The sequence below is a fragment of the Mirounga angustirostris genome, unplaced genomic scaffold (assembly GCF_029215605.1).
Source record: "Mirounga angustirostris isolate CCGP_5_RB_7025 unplaced genomic scaffold, mMirAng1.0.hap1 SCAF_3, whole genome shotgun sequence".
Lineage (NCBI taxonomy): Eukaryota > Metazoa > Chordata > Mammalia > Carnivora > Phocidae > Mirounga > Mirounga angustirostris.
This window is the reverse complement of record NW_026991711.1, coordinates 158,404,766-158,431,085: the sequence shown is the minus strand read 5'-3', so window position 1 is coordinate 158,431,085 and position 26,320 is coordinate 158,404,766. Positions and strand designations below refer to the sequence as shown.

The 26,320-nt window shown below is 33.2% G+C and overlaps 1 protein-coding gene across 1 annotated transcript in view; it reads left to right on the top strand.

Moving 5' to 3' along the window:
- BOLL (boule homolog, RNA binding protein) overlaps window positions 1–26,320 on the top strand; it is a 43,286-nt gene that overhangs the window by 3,391 nt on the left and 13,575 nt on the right. Inside the window, 11 exon segments of the mRNA XM_064585830.1 lie at window positions 249–392; window positions 2,906–2,997; window positions 4,866–4,920; window positions 6,648–6,723; window positions 10,461–10,588; window positions 15,006–15,076; window positions 15,250–15,278; window positions 15,281–15,312; window positions 19,355–19,402; window positions 20,156–20,284; window positions 22,701–22,799. Of these exon segments, the coding sequence (XP_064441900.1) occupies window positions 249–392; window positions 2,906–2,997; window positions 4,866–4,920; window positions 6,648–6,723; window positions 10,461–10,588; window positions 15,006–15,076; window positions 15,250–15,278; window positions 15,281–15,312; window positions 19,355–19,402; window positions 20,156–20,284; window positions 22,701–22,799 (903 nt within the window).

Here is a 26,320-nt window from a genome sequence, read left to right as displayed (position 1 = left end):
TATATTTAAATAATATATTTTAAGATTTAAGATTTCTTCTGTAGTGGAGTAGATTCTGTATTTCCCATATTTTTGTTGCTCCAAAAAGTTATTAGTTCTAACTATAATTTTCATAATATTAGAATAAAATTAAAGTCTAAAATATTACATTTTGCCTAAATTACTCAACTTTTTGATAGATATATGTTTTCAGCCTGCATCAAAACTTATACCCAATGCTAAAAATTTAAAAGAATTTTATTTTACAGCAAACATCAAATCAGACGCAAACAGATTCATTATCTCCATCCCCTAATCCTGTGTCACCTGTGCCTTTGAATAACCCAACAAGTGCCCCAAGATATGGAACAGTGATCCCTAATCGCATCTTTGTAGGAGGAATTGACTTTAAGGTACCTATTTATGTATGCAACGTAGTGTATTTTTTGCATTAGAAGTTATTTTATTTCTCAGAACTACTTTGTACAACTACAAAAATAATAATATTTACTAATTGCATAATGATTAGTAGGTTTCACATTGTCTTACTATAAAGAATCTTCTCAATAACAATGTAGGTTAAATAGAACATATATAATTGTCCAATTTCACATACAAGGAAATTGAGGCTCATTGATGTATCTACAGGCTCCTAGCTTCTTAGTGACAGAGTGAAGACTAGAATCCCAGTATTCTGACTCATAGTTTCATATTCTTTACTTCACCATACCACACTAATTATACTTTATTACATAGTATTCCAAAAGACCAAATAATGTATGACTATAATTTTAAAAAAAGATTCAATATTTTAAAAAACACAAAATTTAGTCCTATGAAATCCTATTTCTTTATCCCAATTTTACTGTCAGGTTCCTACTAATATCCTGAACTTCCATCTTTCACAAATTCCTTTCTGCCACCTAATTTAGAATTTGATCACCAAAAAAAAGGCCTGTGACCTTATCAGAATAAAGCATCTTCACATTAATATATTTTAATTATGTAATCAGCCATTTCACCATTTCAGAGAGGCTTAGTTTGTTGTTGTTGTTGTTGTTAGATGTTTTGCAGCACCATTTGGGAGATAGTAGTAAACACCTCTAGGAAAGGCCTGCATGGCTATTTTGAGTAGAATATCCTACTTCCAAGTGGATATGTAGAAGGATTTCCAAGCTTCCATTTTATATACTGGAAATTACAGGGATAGTTGTTTTTCTTAATTAAAAAAAAATCCTTGTGCCATTAGGGTATGAAATTTATTACTCACTATTTCCCTGTAATCAGTCTTTCACAATTTGGATGAAATTACTTTTTTTCTGCTCAAGAGAAATGTTACACTTAACTGTATTTGTCAGAATAATGATTCTTAAGCAAGTATGTGATTGGTTCACTAAAAATAAAGAAAAATTATTTCTAATGAAATCTTTATTTTTTTAGAAAGATTTTCTGTTTCTATGAAAAATATTAATGGCTGACCATAAATATTCAAGTTGAGTATTCATGTTCAGAATTAATTTATATTACAAACAGTATATTTTTTAAATAAATCTTCAATAAATGGAAACATTTGTATGGCTAGGTTATTCTAGGTTACTGAATTCTGTCAACTACATTATGAACTTTGGAGGCCATTGTAACAATGCAGTTATAGCTTTCAGGTAATTGCTAGGGTTCCCTCCCTGATACTTATCCCTTTTCCAAAACCAGACAAATGACAACAAGGAAATAGTTTACTGTAGTAGCAAGCTGTGTCAAATTTTGTAAAACTTTTCTTTTTAGAAGCTTATAGCCCATCCCTCTTCATACTTAATCATCTTAACTGTCTCATTTTTCAACTAAGAAGTAGAGCTGCAAAATTGAACTAGTGATTCTATCAGAGAATAGTTTGAATTAATTTGTTTTCGAATCTCTAATAAAAATTCTTATTCTGGCACTGCTTCCATTTTCAGTTTATTGAAATAAGAGGTATTTAGTTATTCTTATATTAATTCAGTATTTGTCATCATCCAGTTTAGTAGCTTTAGGTTACCAACTAATAGCTTATACTGTATGTAAGTAGTGAGGTAGCAGGGGAACTCAAGAGGCATAGCCCCACTATTAGGCATGTCTTTTTCTGTGTATATAAAGAAAATTTTTTTCTAGGGATATTTAAAGTTCCCCATGGCATAGTTATACCTGAGCCAGAAAATGAAATTGCAATGAATTTAGTGTGAATACTCTAGGAAAAGGTGATATGAGTCTATTAAGAGACTATTTCAATTAAAACCATCTTTGTAGATATCTTGTACATAATACTCTAATAATGACTCAGATTTTTATTTTGAATATCATAATGTCATTATTTAGCTAAAATGTATATTGAGTACAGATAAACTATCTAAAAACTTTAAATCTTGTAGCCACTTCATTGGTATCACAAACTGAGTTCAAGTACTTTTGGAAATATATTCCTTTCCTAAGACCTTACTCTTCCTGGAGACTGCATATTAAAATAGAGGGACTGGTATATATTGCCAACATTCTAGTTCCACTGCCATGATCGTGAGCCTCTCTGAGCCATAAGAACCAATAGTAATATGCCCTTACTATAGTTACAGCCATGCCTGATTCAAACTATTTTTTTAAAAACTGGCAAAAAGAATTTCTTTAAATATTAGTGGACTTTCTTTGTAGTTTTAAAGTAATTCAGCTTAAAAATTTTTTATTGATTATAATAGTTTAATAACATAGTTACTGCATAAAGCAATGTATTTACATTGATTTTAATAATTTAGTGGTTTATATACTGTTTTTATGTTAAGAGGCATTCTTATATTCATATTACTCTTTGCTTATAATCCTTTTTGTCTCCAAAACAAACATAAGACTTGTTTCATTTTTTAGCAATTTAAATATTTTTTGTGTTTTTCTTTTATGCCATTAGACAAATGAAAATGATTTAAGAAAGTTTTTTTCCCAGTATGGGTCTGTAAAAGAAGTGAAGATTGTAAATGACAGAGCTGGAGTGTCCAAAGGGTAAGTATCACTATAGAAAGTACATAGAATTAACAATTGTGTTTTTATTGGATTACTAGGTTTTATATGCTAACTTACTTTGATTCCATTTTTTAAAAAGAGAATTTCATACCCTCTTCTTTTCCTCTTACCTTTAATCTCCCATTTCGTGTGTGTGTGTATTTTGGAGGGAGGGGGGACACTGTAACAATTCCTTAATTTGTTGGGAAGTTATTATTCTTGCATAGGCTGAAGGACCATTCAATGTTAGATAGCAAGCATTTAATGTTGAGTAATGTACAGTAGCTAAGGAACCAAAAGCTAAAGGAATCAGATATTTTTGGAATTGTGTGCTTGCTTTAGACTAGAGAGAGCTTTATTTGAGAAAAGCTGGCAAAAGGAATGTCTGTAGGTTTTGCCTCAGAGACCTAGTTAAGGAACTAACCTGAGAAATACAACTTTAATGAGAATGGTTTTTAATTCCCAAATCAAAGAGAATGAAAACTGAGAAGAAATCAGCAGGATTTGTCTAAAAATCACTAATGACCTTAGAGCTGTTCCAGTGGATTGGTATATGCAAAAGCCAAATTTCAGAGAAGAAAGAGGTAGTTTACATAGTGTACTCACTTAAGAAGTTTGACAGTAAAGTTAAAGAAAATGGGTAAGACAGTGGAGATCAGTGAAGGATTGTGTTTGTTTTCTTGAAAGAGAGGTAAGACATATATATTTATAGACATAAGAGAAAGGAAGGACTAGTGAGGTGTATAGAAAATTATACTAGTGTGGGAAACCACATTTAAGTATGTCAGATAAGCACTTTGGAAGAGATGGGATTCTGCAGAGAGGTTATTTTTAAACAATTGAGATACTTCCTCAGACTGACAACCAGTATTAGGATGAAGTGAGATTGTACCTCTTGTATTTGGTTAATAGAATTTACAATATTTTGGTAATATCCATTTTTTTTACCGTTGAAAAACACATAGAAAAAGAAAAACACATAGAAATGTAAACTGTATTTTATGCCTTTTCCACTGGGTGGTGTATGTGTTCTACCAAAAAATTTAGCATAAAAATATTTCCTTAGCCCTTGTTTAGTGTTTGGGCAAATAGAAAAAAGAGAAATTCCTTTGTTTAAAAAAAAAAAAACTTTTTTATACAATAGAGTAATTATGAATCAAAATAGTAATCAAGATATATAACACTACTGTAGTTTCCTTAAGTTATCTAAATAGAAATTATGCTGGGGGGGATATACTTTTTCTTTCTTTCATATCTTTTTGTATATTTTGGCTTTTTGGATATTGCATACATAATATAATTGTATCTGGAACATTATATGAATTGTACTCTGAAGGTAACAATTATATATGAAAAGCAGATATAAAATCTGGGATGTACATATTTTTAATTGATTTATGTTTGGGAAATACTAATAATTGCATTATCAGTTTATATGTGCTAATAATAAATAATACATCTATATACTCATTTGCCAATGTAAAAAATTTTATTGTGTTGAAATTTTTATTTTTTTAAAGTTTTTTTTCCTACTCTGATTCTTATTTAAGCTAAACTTCTCTTCTGTACTAAAATTTATTGTATCCTAATTTGTAAGCTAGGACATGAATCCTTCATGCTTTCCTGCCTTGTATACAGCTCAGATATGGAACTGTTTTAAGATCCTGGGTTGTTTTTTGTTTTTTTTTTTTCTTTTAGTGTCCCAACTCTAGCAGGAGGTGACCGTATTCTCTGAATTATACTCTTAAATTTTGCATGATGGTGCTCCATAGAAAACTGCTCATTCCTACAGTGGCCCATTCTTAAAAAGAAATTGAATTTTAATATAACTCTAATGTTCTAAGAAAATAATTAATGTATTTATTTAGGTATGGCTTCGTCACTTTTGAAACACAGGAAGATGCACAAAAAATTTTACAAGAGGTAAGATCTTTTGATGTATTTAACTTCATTTTTTGGACCTTCTTTGAAACTAATCCTTTAGGATATCTTTTTTATTATTATCACTACAGTACAATGATTGATTGTTGGAAAAAAATTTTAATTTATTTGCATCTCAAGATTGACATTGGTCTCCAAAAAAATTGAATTAAAAAAAGATTAAACAGGGGCTCCTGGCTGGCTCAGTTGGTGGAGTGTGCAACCCTTGATCTTGGGGTTGTAGGTTTGAGCCCCACGTTGGGTATAGCGATTACGTAAAAATTAAGTCTTTAGGGGCACCTGGGTGGCTCAGTTGGTTAAGCAGCTGCCTTCGGCTCAGGTCATGATCCCAGGGTTCTGGGATCGAGCCCTGCATCGGGCTCCCTGCTCCACAGAGAGCCTGCTTCTCCCTTTCCCTCTGCCTGCCACTCTGCCTACTTGTGCTCTTTATCTCTGTCAAATAAACAAATAAAAAATATCTTAAAAAAAAAATTAAGTCTTTAAAAAAAAAGATTAAACAGAAATTTTATCTACAGAAAAACAAATTCCAGATTATTGCATGAGTATGTTTGCGAAGTTGTAATATTTTTTTCTTTATTTGCTTACTAAGAACTTGGGTATATATGTTTTCTGAAGCGTTAATAGCACTTTGAATTCCTAAAAACACTACAAACATGGATTCCTAGAGTGAAATTATCTGAGATTATTTCCATCCTTTCTGAAAAACTTTATATAAGCTAAGAACATTCATAGAAAAAATCTATAGCCTGAAGTTCAGTGTAATAACTTTAAATTTGACAAATGTTACATTTAATTTTTTTAGGAAAAAATAGTTTGAATTGTACATTATTAAATCACATGCAGCTGATCTTCATTATTCATAGTAATGTTCTATAAAGTCACCATGAACACTCAATTAGCAAATATTGGAACTGTTGCTCCTAGAAGAAATACAAGGTTCCCACAAGTTTCTGTTTACATTATTTTCATCAACCAATCAATACATAACTTTGTTTTATGTGTGTTTCTGTTTAAAGACATCATGTTAAACATATATTGTTGATTCATTAACATTGAACTCCTGGCCAACAGCACTATAACTCATGTATGAATTAAGCCCATCCAAAACATTTTCTCCATAAGGTAAATGACAGTCTTCTTGTGCTTAGGAACATTAGCCAGCACTTCAACACTACACTTGAGGGCCATTTTAAATAGCAAATTAAAAAAAAAAAAAAAAGATAGCAAAATCACCAACATAAAACACAAAAATGCAAAAAACATGGCACTAACAACATGAAATAGACTCTTGTTTAAGAGCTGAGACAAGAAGAGAGAGTGTTGCCTTGTTTGACCTCAGCCTGGGACTGTGTATGTCAGGCAATTCAAAATTTTCACCTCTCTGCTCATGTCCTCTAGTAACCACTAAATTGCCACAGGTATTGATTTTGGGGTTACAAATAATTTTAGTGAATAGGTGAATTTCCAAATATGGGATCTATGAATAGAAGATTGACTGTATTCCAGTTAAAGAACTGGGGTCAGAGAATTGGAACCAAGATTCAAACCCAGATCTTTTAATATCCAAAGACTATGCCCTTTCCAGTATTCCTTGCTACTTTCAAAAAATGTTGTAATGTGAATTTTAAAAATTGTTTCTTACTAATTTTTCATTATTGGTTTTATAAAACAGTAGTACCAAGATAATAAAATATTTTTTCTTATTTTAGGCTGAAAAACTTAATTATAAGGATAAGAAACTGAACATTGGTCCAGCAATAAGAAAACAACAAGTAGGAATCCCTCGTATGTATTGAGAACTAATGTATTTTTCAGTGTTTTTGCATGGTTCTTTTTTGAAATATTAGACTTTTTCAAGAACTTAATTAAAATATCAGGCTTCTGTCAGCTAATAAGGTTATTTTAGCAAAGTTGGTGATCAAATGAATATTTCTTACCACAAATTAATATATGTTAGATTTGGGGGGGCAGGGAAAATTTTACACAAATAATGGTGCTTACATATATTGCATATAGTTACACCTTTAAAGGAAAACTCCTCTACATAAAAATATAATTTAAAATTGCAAAGGTAATTAGAAGTATTTTGGTACTACTCTTTAGAAGTTTTCTAAATAGAAAGGTAATTTAAAATTAGAAATTGAAGATACTGAAAGTAAAAATATAGAACCAGTATCAGAAACTCTAGTTGCATGGTAGGTACTGTAGCCCAACTAGATATGTCATAATTATGAGGGAACAATTCCTAAAGCTTTAAGAATTGGCAAAGTTGTGCCTTCCTCAAATTTCTGTAATGCTGCCAACTCTACTCTTCTTTTTTTCTCACTCTTCCTATTTATTATATTAGGCATCTTCACAGTTAGCTTTTTACCTAAATATTTATTAAACTCTATAATAGTCTTTGGCTAGAAGAAGATACCCAAAATTAGTAACTAAATTTTCTTATTCTTCCTTAACTGTGCCCTAGAATCTACTGGAATGTTTAAAATATTAGGTGGTTATTGTGTATCTGTTAACAAATTAATGGTTGTGCTCATTTGGACTGTTCTATTTTTGACTTAGAAATTAACAGTTATAGGGGTGCCTGGATGGCTCAGTTGGTTAAGCGACTGCATGCCTTTGGCTCAGGTCATGATCTCAGGGTCCTGGGATGGAGTCCCGCATCGGGCTCCCTGCTCAGTGGGGAGCTTGCTTTTCTCTCTTCCACTCCCCCTGCTTGTGTGCATGCTCTCTCTCTCTCTGTCAAATAAATAAATAAAATCTTTTTAAAAAAGAAATTGACAGTTACCAAGTTTAATTTTGACTTAGTTATTTGTTCATTTAGAAGATAACTGAAGTGTCCTTAGTAGGTTAATACTTCTTGTTAGTTCCAAGAGTTAAGCTGTAACATGTAGTAACAGTTCTATACTACTAGCAGTAGGTATAAGTAGTAATGTTCATATTATGACCCATAAGTTGCATTAAAAAAGAAAAACCATAAATTACCATGCTGAATGCTTTCAAACAGACAGTAAATTTGAGAAGTATAGGGTTAATAACTTAACCAAATGGTAGCATTAGCCTTCAAATCCAGGACAGGTTGACTCCAAAGCTATTTATACTTTTCTTCAAATAAATATTAAGTATAAAAGTAGATTTACAAAATACGGGGGATTTTTATCTCAATTTTTTCTCAAATCTATCTCTTTTTCCATCTCCATTACCAACATTCTAGTCCTAGCTACCCAACTTGCTTGCCTTGATTACTGGAAGAGCCTCCTAACAGGTCTTTCTGAATCCAGTTTTGGTACCTTCCAACATCATATACAAGGCAGCCAGAGTGATCTTTCAGAAGTGTACATTTTCTATTATTCTCTGCTTATTTTGAGCTGTTCTTTCCTTCTCTTCCTATACTTTAGCCATCTAGCCTCCTCTCAGTTCCAGAACATACCATACTGCTGAAATACATTATTTTCTTTACCTAGAATGCTCTTTGCAATCCCATTCCCATCCCAATCTTTTTTTTTTTTTTTTAGATTGGGCATAGAGCCCAATGCAGGGTTGAATTCACAACCCTGAGATCAAGACCTGAGCTGAGATCAAGAGTCAGATGTTTAACTGACTCAGCCACCCAGGTGCCTCCCAATCATTCTTTAAAGCTCAGCCCAAACATCATTTCTTCACAGATTAAATACAATTGGAAAGTTCATACTATGAGTGTAATACCCTATACTACCTCTTAATGTATTTATCAAAATTGTATTTAATTAATTAAATTGTGTAATAAGCTAATAACTGTTTTCCCCACCAGAACCTAACTTCCACATGGCATGTCCAATTTTTTTTCTTTTTTCTTTTTGGCTGTATCACCAGCCAAGTTCAATGCCTTGTAATAGTACTGACTCAAAATTTATTCATTTACTTAACAGATAAACCTGTGGCTCCTTGAGTATCTTTGAAGGGAAATCCATGAAACTCCTGAATTGTGTGCAAAATTTTGTTTGAATGTATATATCTCTGAGAAAAGGGTCCATGGTGTTCATCAGATTCTCAAAAGGATGGGATTAAGAATCACTAACATAAGCAGTAACAATACTAGATGAAATATAGTGAAAATATAAGCTCAGAAGCAGTAGTGCTGCTTAAAGCGGTAGGTCAGTGCTACTCACAGTGTGGTTTGCAGCCAGTAACAGTTCAGTTGGAATCTGTCAAAATGCAGATTCTCAGGCTCTATCCCAGACTTACTGAATCTAAATCTCTGCAAATGTGGCCCTGGAATTTGTATCCTTATAATAAACTATCTAGGTGATTCTTATGTATGTTAAAATTTGAGAATTACTGGTATAGTGGAAGGAGGATTGCCAGTTCCAGTAATTTACATAAACTTGCTGGTCAGTACTTAATCTGACTTGGCTTTTATATAAATTTTTCAAGTGTTATCTTGACAAAAAAATATTTTTTTATTTTGGGGGAGGGAGGGGTTATATATAACTTGATCTGAGAAAAGAGATGGGGACCTAGAACTACACATGAAGATTTGTGGTCATGTTTGCAATAAGCAGCAGTTGTTGCAAAGGGAGGCTGGAGAGTAAGAGTCATAGCCTCAATGAATGCTTGTGATAGTAGATCCAAAGAATTTTAGGATGGAACCAAAATTCTTCAGGAAAGTATGGAATCTTTTCCAACTTCACTGCCTTCATCATCTTTGGCCTTTTACAAATAAAGTTGGGTTTTTTTTTAAGATTTTATTTATTTATTTGTCAGAGAGAGAGCACAAGCAGGGGGAGCAGCAGGCAGAGGGAGAAGCAGGCTCCCTGCCTGAGCAGGGAGCCCAGTGTGGGGCTCTATCCCAGGACCCCAGGATCATGACCTGAGCTGAAGGCAGATGCTTAACCAACTGAGCCACCCAGGCGTCCCTACAAATAAAGTTCTTACTAAGGTCTTAGGAACTTCATTACAGTGTCTATAGTCTTCAGTTAACTCATATATAATGTATATTTGTAAAAATAATGACCTTGCTGATAATAATTTAAATTTTTAAGCCTTGTGTTTGATTACATTGTTATTAAAATCTAAATTGGTGAATCTTTAGTATTCTGTTTTTAAGATTTTATTTATTTATTTGACAGAGAGGGGGAGAGAGAGCAGGAGCAGGGAGGAGGGGCAGAGGCAGAGGGAGAAGCAGACTCCCCACTGAGCAGGGAGCCCAATGTGGGACTCGATCCCAGGACCCTGAGATCATGTCCTGAGCCGAAGGCAGCCGCTTAACTGACTGAGCCACCCAGGCATCCCAATTTTTAGTATTCTTTATTGAACTTATTTCTTTTTCTTTTATTCACTTTAAGCTAATAAAAGCTCTAAGAGAGTGAGTTTGAAAATACATACTTCGAAAATAACGTATGGGATTTTTTTTAATTTGTAACATTCAGTTTTTACTGTAACTATATAGGTGTGTTAAGATAAACATTTTCAAGTGTCCAGAAATTACCTTTTTAAAAGTTAAACTGAACATTTTAATTATTATTATTTAATCTTTGCTTTAGGTTCCAGTATAATGCCAGCAGCTGGAACAATGTATCTAACAACTTCAACTGGATATCCTTACACTTATCATAATGGTGTTGCTTATTTTCATACTCCAGAGGTAACTTCTGTCCCACCACCTTGGCCTGTAAGTAATTTTCATCTTAAAAGGGTTTCCATCTATTCTATCAATTTTTTAAAACATTTATTTCTGAAATATTTCAACCATAGACAAGTACAAATAATAATATAACAGCCATGTAGCTACCACTTAAATTTAATAAATGTTAACATTTTGCCATATTTACTTAAGTTCTTTTAATAAGGGGAAATGAAATATGAGAAATTCAGGCAAAGTCTCCTTGCCCCCATTTTCTTACCACCTTTTTCTCCTCAGACATATCCAGAATATGTAACCAGAATATCTTTCCTATCACTTTATGTTTTTACTACAAATGTAGGTATCCTTAAACAATAGGTAGTATTGCTTTGGGTGATTTTTAAACACTATGTAAATATTAGTTGTTTTTTTTTTTTAAAGATTTTACTTATTTATTTGAGAGAGAGAATGAGAGAGAGAGAGCACATAAGACGGGGGAGGGTCAGAGGGAAAAGCAGATTCCCTGCCGAGCAGGGAGCCCGATGCGGGACTCGATCCCGGGACTCCAGGATCATGACCTGAGCCGAAGGCAGTCGTTTAACCAACTGAGCCACCCAGGCGCCCTGTATTAGTTTTTCTATTCAACATTATGTTTTGGAGATTAAGCCATGTTGATACTAGTATATCTAATTCACTTATTTTAATATTTTATAATATTCCATTGTATGAGTGTATATTCCCCTATTGATGGACATTTTAAGTTTTTTTCTGTAATCAAGACTACAGTGAACATCCAGATCTTGTATGTATTATGTGAGAATTTGTCTAGGAAAGTAGTCTTCAAAGTTTTTCGCTTGTATATCCTCTAAACATTTTCTGAAAAATTATGAATACTCATTTTTAAGTTGATATCTGAAATTTATCATAATTTTAAATAATTTAGGAATATAACATATTATGTAGGTTGTATACCTAAAACTAATATAATGTTATATGTCAGTTATACCTCAAAAAAAAAAGGATAAAAAATGTCTAGAACTCTGTTAACAAAACTAGTCAGCCAAATAAAACTAATCAAATAAAACTTCATTTCTATTAGAAAATTCTAACTTTTAATTATTTTTAAGTTCAAATAAATACATTAATATGTATTCCTATAACCATGATGTAACTTATTTTGTTCCCTGGATGAAATAAGGAACTATCTCCCCTTTAATATTTCTTATACAAGCTCTTTTTGCTTTGCTTCTCTCATTTCTCAAGGGCATTGCCTTCTTGAATTATCTATTTGTTTGATGCCCTGTTGGTATTCATATTCCCAAACAAAGCATTATAATAGATCCAGAATGAGTGAGAAGTGTGCCTTTCATCATGAAGGAGAATGGTAATTGTGAAAGGGAGTTCTGAAAAGAAGACAGACACATGGTACACAGACGCATTCACAAGCAGATCAAATCAGGAAGGAGTACATATGAAATTTATGAATACTCCTAATTTTCATAAATATATTATGAATACTCCTAAACCTATTCATGCCCATGTACCACTGGAAAAATTCTGTATTCCCCTGCCTTGGTCTAGGCTACAATATATGCATAGAAGTAAAATTTCACATTATAGAATATACACATTTTTTACTAAATGTTGCCAAATGGCTTTCCAAAGTATACCAGTTTACACTTTAGCTAACAGTTTATGAGAGCTCCAGTTTCTCTGTAATCTACCAACCATTTAATTTTAAATTTTTGCCAATATTATTATGAAATAGTATTTTGTTTTTTTATCTTCCTAGTCATTGGTAAGATTGAACATATTTCAGGTATTTATTGGCCATTCCACTTTTCTTCTGTGAGGTGCCTCTTCATGTCCTTTATCCTTTATCTTTTTCTATTGGGGTTATTTGTCTTTTTCTTGAATTCATTATATGAATTTTGTGAGTTCTTCTGGTGTGTGGTTTGTCCATTAACTTTACAGGTTTTTTTGGTCATATACTAATTCTTTGTTTTAATGTTAACAAATGTATTAATGTTTTCCTTTATGGAAATGGTTTCATCTTTTGGTCTCTTATTTTTAAAATAAAACACTTCCAAAAAAAGAATAAAAAATTTTAAATTAAAAAAACACTTCCTTATTACAATATAGATATTCTATATTTTATTTTTAAAATACTATGGTATTGCTGTTTTTCACATCTAGATCTTAAATCTGGAGTTCAGGTATTGACTAATCCATCCTCTTTCATTATTTTGAAATGAATCCTCTATGAAATGCCACATTTGGGGGGAGTTTCTTCTGGGCTCTCTATTCTGTTGCATTGGTGTGTTTGCCCTGCCCAATTCTGTTTTAATTCCTCCTGCTTTAGAACAAGTGCTGAAATCTGATAGGGCAGTCCTGTCACGTTTTTCTTCAGGAGTCTCTCATCTATCCTTAAGTCTTTACTTTTATAAATATAAATTTTATAATCCAGCTTGTTCAATTCTGTGAAAAGCCTTTGTTGGATTTTTATTAGAATTGCATTAAATGTGTAGATTAATTTGGGCATAATACTGAATTTTACCATCCACAAACATTTATTTAAATAGGTCTGTTATTTCCATCTGTCAATAAAATTTTCTTTCTCCATAAAATAGTTTAGCACATCTTTTGTTGGATTTATTCTTAGGTACTCTGTGGTTTCTGTTGCTTTTATTATGGTATATTTTTAAATCATACTTCCCAATAGGTTGTGACTTGTATGTAATAGTGCTTTTTTAAATGTTGACATTTGATCAGTAACCCTCCAAAACTTTCATATAGACAGTCATTTATGATTCAGTATACTTCTGTTTCTTTCTGCTCTTTTCTCATTTTTTCTCCATTGAATTACTGCACCAGCATGGTCTCTGCTGTAGTATTTATATGATAACATGACCTTGTTCTTGAAAAAGGAAACAAATTCAGTGATTCATGATTAAGCTTTATATATACTTATATAAACTTTATATATACCGTGTATATATTTATTTATACACTGTAGGTTTTGGAAGATAATCTTAGCCATAACCAAGGTTTCTCAGCCTCAGCACTATTGACATTTTGGGCCAGATGATTCTGTGTTGTTGGAGGCTAGTCCTGTATATGGTAGGATGTTTAGCAGTGTCCTAGTCTCCCCACATCTATAAAAACCAAAAGTATTGCCAAATGTTCCCTAGAGGGGCAAAGTCACACCTGATTGATAATTATTGCCCCAAATCAATTAAGGAAATTATTTCATATTCTGTTTGCTAAGAATGAAAGAGTATTGAATTTATCATGAAAGGGTATTGAATTTTAATAAATCTTTTTCTCTATCTGCTGAGATTTTTTTTCCTCCTTTAATCTATTAATAAAAAATAATATAGTAAATTATATTATTCTTTTCTAATGTTAATCTGTGGTATAATTTTATTAACATATAGTCTGAAAATTGTGCAAAACTATGATACTTTTCTTCATTTTGCAGAGGGGAGGGAGTGACATTAAAGCAAAACAGTGTAAAGTACATCCCATGTTACAAATTGAATTTTAATTGCTATCATTAAAGCTTATTTTACCTATCTTATAATACAATTTGCCTGCTTTATTAATGGTCTGGTTTTAAATAATCTATTTTGAGGTTTACTCTAGTACTTTGAATAATGAAGTGTTATGCATACTTTCTTCAAACAGAGAAGTCACTTAAAATTTATTTTCATTTAAATATCAAATTAAGGGTGCCTGGGTGGCTCAGTTGGTTAAGCGACTGCCTTCGGCTCAGGTCATGATCCTGGAGTCCCGGGATCGAGTCCCGCATCGGGCTCCCTGCTCGGCGGGGAGCCTGCTTCTCCCTCTGACCCTCCCCCCTCTCATGTGCTCTCTGTCTCTCTCATTCTCTCTCTCAAATAAATAAATAAAATCTTTAAAAATAAATAAATAAATAAATAAATATCAAATTAATAAAATAGGATTTGATAAATGCTTCAATAAGTAATATATTTGACTTAAATGTATAACAAAGGAGTAGGATTTAATTATTTGTAAGCAGTGGGAAATCAGTGGCAAATCAGATATGATTATTCATTCAGTTCTATGTTGTGTAAATATTATCTACTGCTGGTCTGATGATGGAAGTAGGCAGTGTCACCTTAAGTCCAGCTGCCATTTTCTTTTAAAAATTCTCTTAGAACTATATTTTCATATTCTTTGGACTAAAAGCAACTTTTCTGGTGGTTGTTTTAGCATTACCATGAAAATGAAACCAAAGAAAAGTGGGAATACTGTGGTGATTTTAGTCGACTTACGTGGAATTAGTAATAATATCAATAAGAGGTAGAAAAATGACATTTCCAATTATAGACCATAAGTTGACTGGGTTTAGGTAACAATTCAAGATAAATTTTATAACAAACTATTTTAAAGAATTTTGCCTAGGCCTAAAATAATTTTTCAATTTTTTTCCCTCTTATAGTCACGTTCTATATCTAGTTCCCCTGTGATGGTAGCTCAGCCAGTTTATCAGCAACCTGCATATCACTACCAGGTAAACATGAAATTACAATGAAAATTCTCTTTAAAAACTGTCAGTCCTTTTTGGGTAAATTTCACTGTATTCTTTCTCATGCAAATACACTAATAATTAAAAAGAGATAGTTAAGCCTTGATAGCAGTGTTGGGTTTGTTTTTTTTTTTTTTTTTTCTTTTCTTTTCTTATGGGGAACTAAACAATATCATACAAGAAGATGGGATGTTTGCTTCATTTAACCAAATGTAATGAGGTTGGTTTTGCTCCCCTGGCTAACATTTAATCTAAGAAGTTTTTAGAAATAATTCCCAAAGAAACATACAGATAACATACTGGATCACAGGCTGATTTTTTAATGTTATTGTTAACATTATGTCACTTTCTTGCTATTATATTTAACATAATCTATATTAAAATAAGTAATATATTATGGTTTATATTATGGCAGCCTCTTTTAGTTAACCAGTACTCTTCATTAATTCCTGTGGGAGACTGGAATGCCAGACCATTTTGGTGTTTTATAAATAAATAAATATATTTTTATATATATTTTATATATATATATATATATATATATATATATATAAAGAATATTTGTTGATATACTGTCTGTGGCTGCTTTTGTACTACAATGGCAGAGTTCAGTACTTGCAACAGGATATTATGGTCTGCAAAGCTGAAAATATTTACCCTCTGGTCCTTTGTAGAAAAAGTTTGCCAACCTCTCATCTCTTGCACTCACAAATAAAATCACATTCTTTCCTACCTCTGGAATTGTGGAAGAGAATTTATTTCTGTTTCTTTTTTCTTTTAAACTTTTAAAATAGACCCAGATTAAATGTTAAGTTTACTGGAATTCTTTTTAATATTAGACTGGGTTTTGGGGGGATGGTGGTGTTTAAATTGTAAGTAGAATTTAAGATTTAAATTTATTTAAATTCATTATATTATATGTTAATGTATATTATATATTATTATATTATATTATTTATTTATTTACAAATAAATTTGTAAATCCTATTACCATGCTAAATATAAAACTGAAGTATTTCTTTCACTTACTAAAGATGAAAATAACTTAATGACATATTTAAAATATATATATATTTAAAATATATATATTAAAATAACTTAATGACATATTTAAAATATAACTTAATGACATATATTTAAAATATGTCACTTTCCCTAAGCTGTCTCCAAATTCCGGCAGAAGCCCCAAAGACAGAACATTAGGTACCAGATCTTTTAATATGATAAGCCAAATATTGTGAAACCAGTTGGGGGACCCTTAGCTTATTGCCCACCTTGAGTACACATGAGGGGAGGATGAGATTGCAAGAGAGTTGTTAGAATGCTATGGCATGTCCCCTTCTTCCCAACCAAGTAAAGAAGACATCAGAGAATGACAGAAAACTTAATGTTTGTCCCCTGAAATTTGTGAGATGGTACTTGGACCTGACCTCTCCTAGAAAAGTCCAGAGAGAGAGGTGAAGGGTGGTAGTGGGGGGGGAATAAATTAATTAATTAAAAAGTCCAAAGAAGAAGCTGGACTAGTCTCTGGAGACTAGAAGACTACAGTGAGAATGTGTTGAACTTCTACTCACAACAAGCAAAGGTTTATGCGTCCCCAGAGCAAGATGTGAACCTCACAGAAGAGACCCTTTTCAAAAACTTTAAGGTGATCCCAATAAAGAAAGAACCTGTGTGAAGTAGACTTCTAGAATCAAGGGCTAGAATTGCAGTTAGAAGTTCCCAGGGGGGAGAGGCGCCTGGGTGGCTCAGTAGGTTGGGCGTCTGCCTTCAGCTCAGGTCATGATCCCGGGGTCCTGGGATTGAGCCCCATATCAGGCTCCCTGCTCAGTGGGGAGTCTGCTTCTCCCTCTCCCTCTGTTTCTCCCCCTGCTCATGCTCTCGCTTGCTCACTCTCTCTCAAATTAATAAGTAAAAATCTTAAAAAAAAAAAAAAAAAAGTTCTCAGCAGGAAGATCACCAAAGAATCCAGTAAACTACTTAACTAGAGAGTCAGCATTTGGAATCTGCCACACCCCAAAAAGTGATCCGTCCTAATATTTATCCTGTGGCAAGGAAGAACAGCTCAACACAGTGCTTTTAAAGTGTCAGGGGGTGAGAAAGAATAGAAGTGCTTTCGGCTTGTACCCCATTGAGTCCAGCTCCTCCTTCATTAATTGATTACATACAGCAATAGCTCACTTGACATACCAAATACATTCTTAAAATTTCTAATACAGTTTAATTTTATAGTTTGACTCTGGTGTTCTGTTTGACACAAATTATAAAATTGGAAGTATGTCACCTAGATATTACTCAGGAAAGACTTTGGTACCAATTTATAATATAATATTTTGTAATATAAAAAAATCATTTCACCTCACATATTTCTTTTCAGGTATATATTCATCATTCTGCCTCTGATTAAGAATCTTCTCTTGTTCTTTCTTTTTACAAATTCTAAGATTGGTAGCTTTATCATTTATTAGTCAAATCAGGTAATGCATGGTTTAATTAGTATTTATCTCCATATTTCTCATTTCATGAGTAGTTATTTCATTTATCTAAAAACTATATATAAATCATTTTATTTCAGATTTTTTATTAAAATCTTTTAGGAGATTATTTATTATCCTGCCTGTCTGAATGTAGACTACAGAACATAGACTTCACATTATCTTGGTCATTATAATACAGTGATGTCATCCATTAGCAACTTAAATAGCACTAAATTAACAGTGATTCAGTTTAGATGACAGATCCATGGCATCTTCTTACTCTTTTTTCTGTTTTTTTTAACTTTATAATGAAAAAAGACTATTAAAAATGGAAAATAAAGAATAAAACACATATTATTAAGAAATAATAAAATTAGTTTAAGAAATAAATGTCTGACATATTGTCATTTAAGTTTAAAAAATTTGACCCTCTTTTATTTAACAGGTTTTTGATATATAATTCACATAGCATTCACTTCAGCTTTTTAAAATGTGCAATTGTGTTTTTTACTAAATTCAGAGTTGTATAGCCATACCACAGTCAATTTTAGAACATTTTAATCAACCCTCCTCCCAAAAAAACCTTACCCATTAGTAGTCACTCCTCTTTCCTCCTACTCCCAGCCCTAGGCAACCAGAAATCTATTTTCTGTCTTTATAGGTTTGCCTATTCTGAACATTTCATATAAATGGAATCTACCATAGGTGGTTATGACTGGATTCTTTCACTTAGCATAATGTTTTCACAGTTTATCCATGTGGTGGCATGTATCAGTACTTCATTTCTTTTTATAGCTGAATAATATTCCATTATATGGATATAACACATTTTATCTTTTCATCAAATGACAGACATTTGGGATAGTCCCACTTTTTGTCTGTTATAAATACTACTGTGATCACTCCTGTACAAGTTTTTTTTTTTAATGATTTATCTCCAGATATGACTTCTTTTTTTATTATTATTATGTTATGTTAATCACTATACATTACATCATATATGTTTTCCTTTATCTTAGCCTTATTACCTGGGAGTAGGATCACTGAGTCATATGGTATCTCTATGTTTAAAGTTCTGAGGAAGTGTCATCTTGGTTTCCAAAAGGGCTGCACCATTATACACTCACACCAGCAGTTGATGAGGATTCTAATTTCTCCACATCCTTGTCAACACTTATCATCTACCTTTTTAATTATAGCCTGTCTAGTGGTGACAGTGGATATAAAGTGATATCACACTGATTTCCATAAGCTGAGGCCAATAATGTTGAATATCTTTACATATGCTTATTGGCCACTTTTACATATCTTCTTTGGAGAAATATCTATTCATATTCTTTACCCATTTTTAAATTTGGGTTACTTTTCTTTTTATTATTGAGTTATAACACCACTTCATATATTCTAGATGCAAGTTCCTTATCAGATATATAATTTATAAATGTTTTCTCCTATCCTTTGTATTTTCACTTACTTGATGGTATTCTTTGTAGCACAAAAGTTTTTCATTTTGATGAAGTCCAATTTATCTCTTTTCTTTTGTTGCTTGTGCTTTTCATGTCATAGTTTAATTGCCTAATTCAAACCCACAAAGATTTACACATATTTTCTTCTAAGAATTTTATAGTTTTAGCTCTTACATTTAGGTCTTTGACCCAGTTTGAGTTAATTTTTGTATATAGTTAGAGGTTTAGGGATCCAGCTTCATTCTTTTGCATATAGATACTCAGTTTTGACCCTTGTTTATAATCTGGGTGGGTTTTTTGTTTTTGGTTTTCATTTTAGGCCCCTGCACAGTGTCTACCAGGACAGTGGCAGTGGGGTGTTCCTCAGGTAAATATTAACTTTTTTCATTGTGTTTTTGTGAAGACTGAATGAATATTAAAGTCAGGAGAACTAGATTTGAGATATTCCTCTTCTATTTAGTAACTGTGATACCTTTTGCAGTTAATCACTATATTTCTTAGCTTCCTCATTGTAAAATGGAAGTAATGATACCACACCTTTGTAAATTTCTTTATCTGATCTTTGTGAAGATGAGATCATGTAAGTGAAAACATTTTATTAAAAATGAGTACTCATATAAACATAAAAAATTACTTTTTACTATTATGGGAAAATGTATCATTTTTCCAGTTGTACTTCAGATTTTGCTTCAGTTTGACTTGTGCTCCTAAGTAAATAAACTGTCTCTCAACTTTTGATACAAATAGTATACCACCAAAAAGACTATTTAATGACATTTCCCATTTCCATGTGAAGTCACAAAGCTGAGAATAGATGTTTATGCCAACTCAAATACTGTAAGTTATATTATTACAACCTCTTGTAGTGATCTTAATATAACTATTTTCTGAATTTATAAAAGAGTTTCTGAAGCATTAAGAACTTTTAATGTTTACCAGTGATAAAGTTCTTTAGTCACATCTACACAATTGAAATTTGTAATAAAATATATCCATGCTATCCCTGGAAAAGAATTTCAGCAAAATATGAAACAAATATTTCTGTCATCTGTTGGCTAAGTCATTTGGTTTAATTGAAATAACTAATCATGTCTGAATTAGAAATATGGTTTTGTTTTAGTCTCCTGCCTCTTCTGCTCCATTCTTATACCTGCAACCTTCTGAGGTTATTTATCAACCAGTGGAAATTGCACAAGATGGTGGATGTGTTCCTCCTCCTCTATCTCTGATGGAAGCTTCAGTTCCGGAGGTATGTATTAGTCTCAAGGTGATTTATCTATAACTGTCTCATCTGAACATTTATTTCTTTTTCTTTTCTAAAAATATTTAAGACCCTCATGGAAGCTGCACATGCTTTTTCTTTGATTTATTCACACCTTTCCCCTTTTATATGTATCTAAGAATGCTTCATCTTACACTTTTTTACTAACTAGTTCTGAACCATTTCTAAAACCAACTGTTCACTCTACTAGGCTAATCTCTGACTTGATCTCCTCGAAAGAGTAAGATACCAAATACTTCTCTTTCTTCTGGCTTGCCTGTCAATCTGTATTGTTACTAACATTCTGTGAATTAAAAGCATATAAAAATTCAAAAGATCTGGGCGCCTGGGTGGCTCAGATGGTTGGGCGTCTGCCTTCAGCTCAGGTCATGATCCCAGGGTCCTGGGATCGAGTCCCACATCGGGCTCCCTGCTCCTTGGGAGCCTGCTTCTCTCTCTCTCTCTCTCTGTCTCTCATGAATAAATAAATAAAATCTTTAAAAAAAAAAAATTCAAAAGATCTTAAAAACTTCTTCCTTCAAATATGTAAATCAAAAATATTTCATGGGACACCTGGGTGGCTCAGTCAATTAAGCATCCAACTCTTGATTTCAGCTAGGTCATGATCTCAGGGTCATGGGATCAAGCCCCACGTCGTCGGGCTCTGCGCACAGTGAGAAGTCTGCTGGGGTTTTTCACTTTCCCTCTGCCCCTCCCTCCCTCAAATAAATAAATAAATCCTAAAAAATATACTTCATAACTACAAATTGCAAACGCTATCTTCAGTGTCTTTAAATTACATTCCCAAACCATTACTTACCTTACCATCTATGTGCCAAGAACTGTACAGGTATGTTTTAAATCAGTGTTATAAAAGATTAGAAAACTAGCACCCACCTCCCAATTAGGGTGTATTATATTATTTTTTATATTGCTAAGGTTTATAACATTATGATGTTCTGCAACAATAATTTCCACAGTTGGATTTTAATGTTACTATCACTACTTCTACCAGGATTTCTCTGTTTTCATCACAGCCTGCATTCATTACTTGCTTGACTGAATCTGCAAAGTACTCTTTGTTAAAGAAAGCTTGTGGGTGCTGTATTCTCTGAGTTTCTTACATGCCTATTTGTTCAACATTGTTGTCTATAAATCTGAAAGATGGTTACACTAGCTATAAAATAGCTGCATCATACTGCCAGAACAAAGTACCACAAACTGGGTGGCTTAAACAACAGACATTTATTGTCTCACAGTTCTAGGCTCAGAAGTTGAAGATGAAGGTGTTGGCAGGATTGGTTCCATCTGAGGGCCATGAGGGAAGCATCTTTTCAGTCCTCTCTTCTTAGCTTGTAGATGGCCACCTTCTCCTTGTGTCTTCACATTATTTTTCTATCTCTGTGTCCAAATTTCTCAATTTTGTAAGGATAGCAGTCATACTGGATTAGGTTCTATGCTAATGACCATATTTAACTTGATTACCTCTATAAATACCCTGTCTACAAATCAGGTCACACTCTGATGTACTAGAGGTTAGAACTTCAACGTATGTTTTGAGGGAACCAAATTCAACTCTTTTTTTTTTTTTTTTAAGATTTTATCTTTATTTGAGACAGAGAGAGACAGAGCACAAGCAGAGGGAGAAGCAGGCTCCTCTCTGAGCAAGGAACCTGGGATCATGACCTGAGCTGAAGGCAGATACTTACCGACTGAGCCACCCAGGCGTCCCCCAAATTCAACTCTTAACAGTACTATTTTCTTATAGAACTTCTAGTCTACTCTTTTCTGGTGTTGAGTGTAGCCATAAAGAACTTTGAAGCTGGCCTGATTTTCCCCCCGAACATAATTTGCTTTTTCTTCCTGCATGCCTTATGATGTGAGGTGTGTTGTTGTTGTTGTTGTTGTTAAGATTTTACTTATTTATTTGAGAGAGAGAGCAGGGGGAGGAGCAGAGGGAGAGGGACCAGCAAATTCCATGCTGAGCTCAGAGCCTGACACGGGGCTCAATCTCACAATCTTGAGATCATGACCTGAGCCAAAATCAAGAGTTGGGCACTTAAACCACTGAGCCTCCCAGGCGCCCCATGAGGTGTGTTCTTAGTTGTCTTTGCACGTACTATTCCCACCTTCTTTCTCTTAATTCTTCAAGCATCAACTCCACTAGAAAACTTTTTCTGACTACCTCCCCAATTTTCTTAAGCTAAATCAAGTAGTTTTCTTTTCTTCTATATATGTTTCATAGGACTTATGGTAATTTTGACTATTCAACTGTCCCTAATCAGTCTATAAATTAATTAAAGATAGGGAATGTGTTTTCCATTTGTGTTCCTCCATTGTGTAGCAAAATGCCTAGTACATTGCAATGAAAGATAATACATTTTTTTTCTTTTTTTTATAACAGCCTTATTCTGATCATGGAGTTCAAGCAACATATCACCAGGTTTATGCTCCAAGTGCCATCTCTATGACTGCACCTGTGATGCAGCCTGAACCAATTAAAGTAAGAAGTGTGTTTTGATTTTTTATTATTTTTTTTCAGTCATGTTTCAAGTTTTTCAAATTTCTTTTCTGAAAAGAAATAATTTTGGATACTTATATTACATTTGTGATCAGAAGAACAGAATTAGTGAACTCTTTCATGTGAAGAACGTACAACTAAATTAACTATAATTTTTACAGTAGTTTTGAGTAAGTTATAAACCACACATGGTCAAAAATGCTTTATTTACTGTAATAAAATATATATAACTTACAATTTGCCACTTTTAAGTGTATAGCTAAGTGGTATTAATTACATCCATAGTGCTATGCAACCATTACCACTATCTGTTTTCACACTTCTTCATTACCCAAATAGAAAATCTGTACCCATTAAGCAATAACTTCCCATTCTTTTCTCTGTACCAGCCCCTGGTACCCTCTAATCAACCTTTTGTCTCATTGAATTTGCCTAGATATTTCATATACTCAGATTTTGGTTGTGTTAATGGCATATAGCATTTATGGGGAGATGAAATCAGTTAACAATCTACTCTTCCAGTTTGGGAATTGTGCTTGTGCATCCTAAATCAGATGCAGGCCAAAGAGTGAGAATCCAGTTAGATCCATGTATATATTCAATATATTTCAACTCTCTACTATGTAGCAGGGAATTCTGCTTATTCCCTTATGACCTAGTTTCTTAGTGAAACTCTTCATCATTACTTGGAGGAAGTGGACTATATCTGTAAGAACCACAGATTAACTATTGTGATGGTAATATGAATCTTGTTTACAGTGTACTTTGGTAAGGAAAGTAGGCATACTCTACAATAAAATGATGGAGATTAGCTATTTCACATGCGTATTTATTTATGTGTTGGAACTCAGTACGAAGACAGTCTACTTTAAGGAGCCTCTCCCCTCTCATATCCCCTCATCCCGTCACCACTTACCGCATTCCTTCACTGCTCTTACCACTGTACTGCACACATGAAATAAAACCATAATTTGACCTAGTGTCACAGCCTTGAGTGTTCCTAAAATTTATCTATCAAAATCTTCTAAAACAGACTTCCTCTGATGTTAACATTCTCTCCAAATATACTTCTCTAGGAATAGTGAAAAGAGCTTCGCCATATTTAATAAGTACTAGTTTTTTCAGTTACTGATTATATAGATCATATATATAAACACAAATGATTGAAGTTTTACTGCTTGAATAATTCCAAGAGAGGATGGAGTGGTACTTGGGTAGGAGAAATTTTCAAAGGACATTAGGAGAAGGAAGGGAAAAATGAATGGGGGGAAATCGGAGGGAGAGATGAACCATGAGAGACTATGGACTCTGAGCAACAATATGAGGGTTTTAGAGGGGAGGGGTGGGGGTTAGCCCAGTGATGATTATTAAGGAGGGCACCTACTGCATGGAGCACTGGGTGTTATATGAAAACAATGAATCATGGGTCACTACATTAAAAATTAATGGTGTATTGGGGGGCCTGGGTGGCTCAGTCGTTAAGCGTCTGCCTTCGGCTCAGGTCATGGTCCCAGGGTCCCGGGGTCCTGGGATCGAGCCCCACATTGGGCTCCCCGCTCTGCAGGGAGCCTGCTTCTCCCTCTCCCACTCCCCCTGCTTGTGTTCCCTCTCTCACTGTGTATCTCTCTGTCAAATAAATAAAATCTTTAAAAAAAAAAAAAAAAACTAATGGTGTATTGTTGACTAACATAACAAAATAAAATTTAAAAAATAAAAAATAAAATTTTTTAAAAGAACGTTAATGCTACACATTTTTAATTTAAAGTTTAATTCCTCTAGTTTAAGAGTAAACACTTTCCTATATTTTCTTAAATCTATGAGTAGGAAATGACAAATTATACAGAGAAACTGCTATCTTACTCTTTAGTCATATAGAAAGTACACATATGTTGAATATAAATCATAACAGAGGCATAGATATCTTTCTTTGTGCATATAAGCTTACAACTGGAACTAGTAACCTGCCTCTTCATTCTAGAGAAATGCTGCTAAAAGGGACTTCACCCCTTCTGTCCTGATACAGATCTTTGCTCTATCATGCTGCAGACCAAAAGGGAACAAAACTACTGACTTGTTTCAATTTGGAATTTAATCTGTCTCATTTAGGGTTAAATAATTTTGGTAATCACATGGGCTACATCCTAGGGAATATTTTAGTCCTACCCAAGTTAAAATTTAAAGAATAGGGAAGAGTTGAAGAGTTATGAACTATACTTAACTAGCTTACTCCAAAGTATCTGGGCACTTGAACTATTATGCTTTTAAGATCAGTATCAAATCCCTAGGTAAGAAGGGTTTAAGTGGAAAATTATAAAGTGTTTCTGTTTTACAGTGTTTTTCCATTTTTGCATTAATATAAGTATCTAATAAATTCGTTCCTATGAGAATTAACTGAGATACTGGAAACTGAGGAAATTATAATTTGAAGTTAACCTTTAAGTTAAATGTTCATTTTATGAACTCTTGCCATTTGCAACGATGTGGATCGAATTAGAGGGTATTATGCTAAGCGAAATAAGTCAATCAGAGAAAGACAATTATCCATGATCTCACTCATATGTGGAATTTAAGAAACAAAACAGAGGATCACGGGGAAGGGAGAAAAAAATAAAACAAGATGAAATCAGGGAGACAAACCATAAAAGACTCCTAATCACAGGAAACAAACTGAGGGTTGCTGGAGGGGAGGGCGGTTGGGGGATGGGGCTACTGGGTGATGGACATTAAGGAGGGCATGTGATGCCATGAGCACTGGGTATTATATAAGACTAATCACTGACCTCTACCTCTGAAACCAATAATACATTATAGGTTAATTAATTGAACTTAAATAAAAATTAAAATAAAAAATAATTTAAAAAGTTAAATGTTCATTTTATTTAACTCCAATATATAATAGCTATTCATGAAAATATTTGATATTAAGGATAATATTTAATTACTTGCCAGGCTATAAGGAATTTCTTCTAATTAAAGCACCAATTGGACTTGAATGAAAAGCACAGCTATTTACCTATCACATCTTACCCTTTAGAAAGACACTATGATTCAAAGGTAAATTAGAAAAGGATGTGACCTCTTACCACTATCTGTTTCTAGCTCAGAGACCCATAATGGACACTTAAACTAAAAATTGACACTTTACAGAAACATTCCACTACTAACTTCTTCCTAACCATTTCCTCATTTCAGTATCATTAACACTTCTTATAAAGCAATTTAGAGACTAAAATTCCCATTCAGCAAGTCCTCAGAGTACAGGACAACAAATGTAAAGCACTGCATTCTAGAGGGCAGAGACAGGAAAAGTGTGTGCTTTGCAGCTCTGGGCTTACAGGACGATAAACATTTTCATGCACTGTACATAGTCAAACTATAGATAGTCTCAGATTCTGCAGAATAAATTATTTTACTCAATAGAGAACTTGGCAGCAGGACCAAAAAAGCTCACTGAGCTAGGCAGTAGAAATTGTGTAGGTTCTGTGTGTATCAAGCCTCTTTCT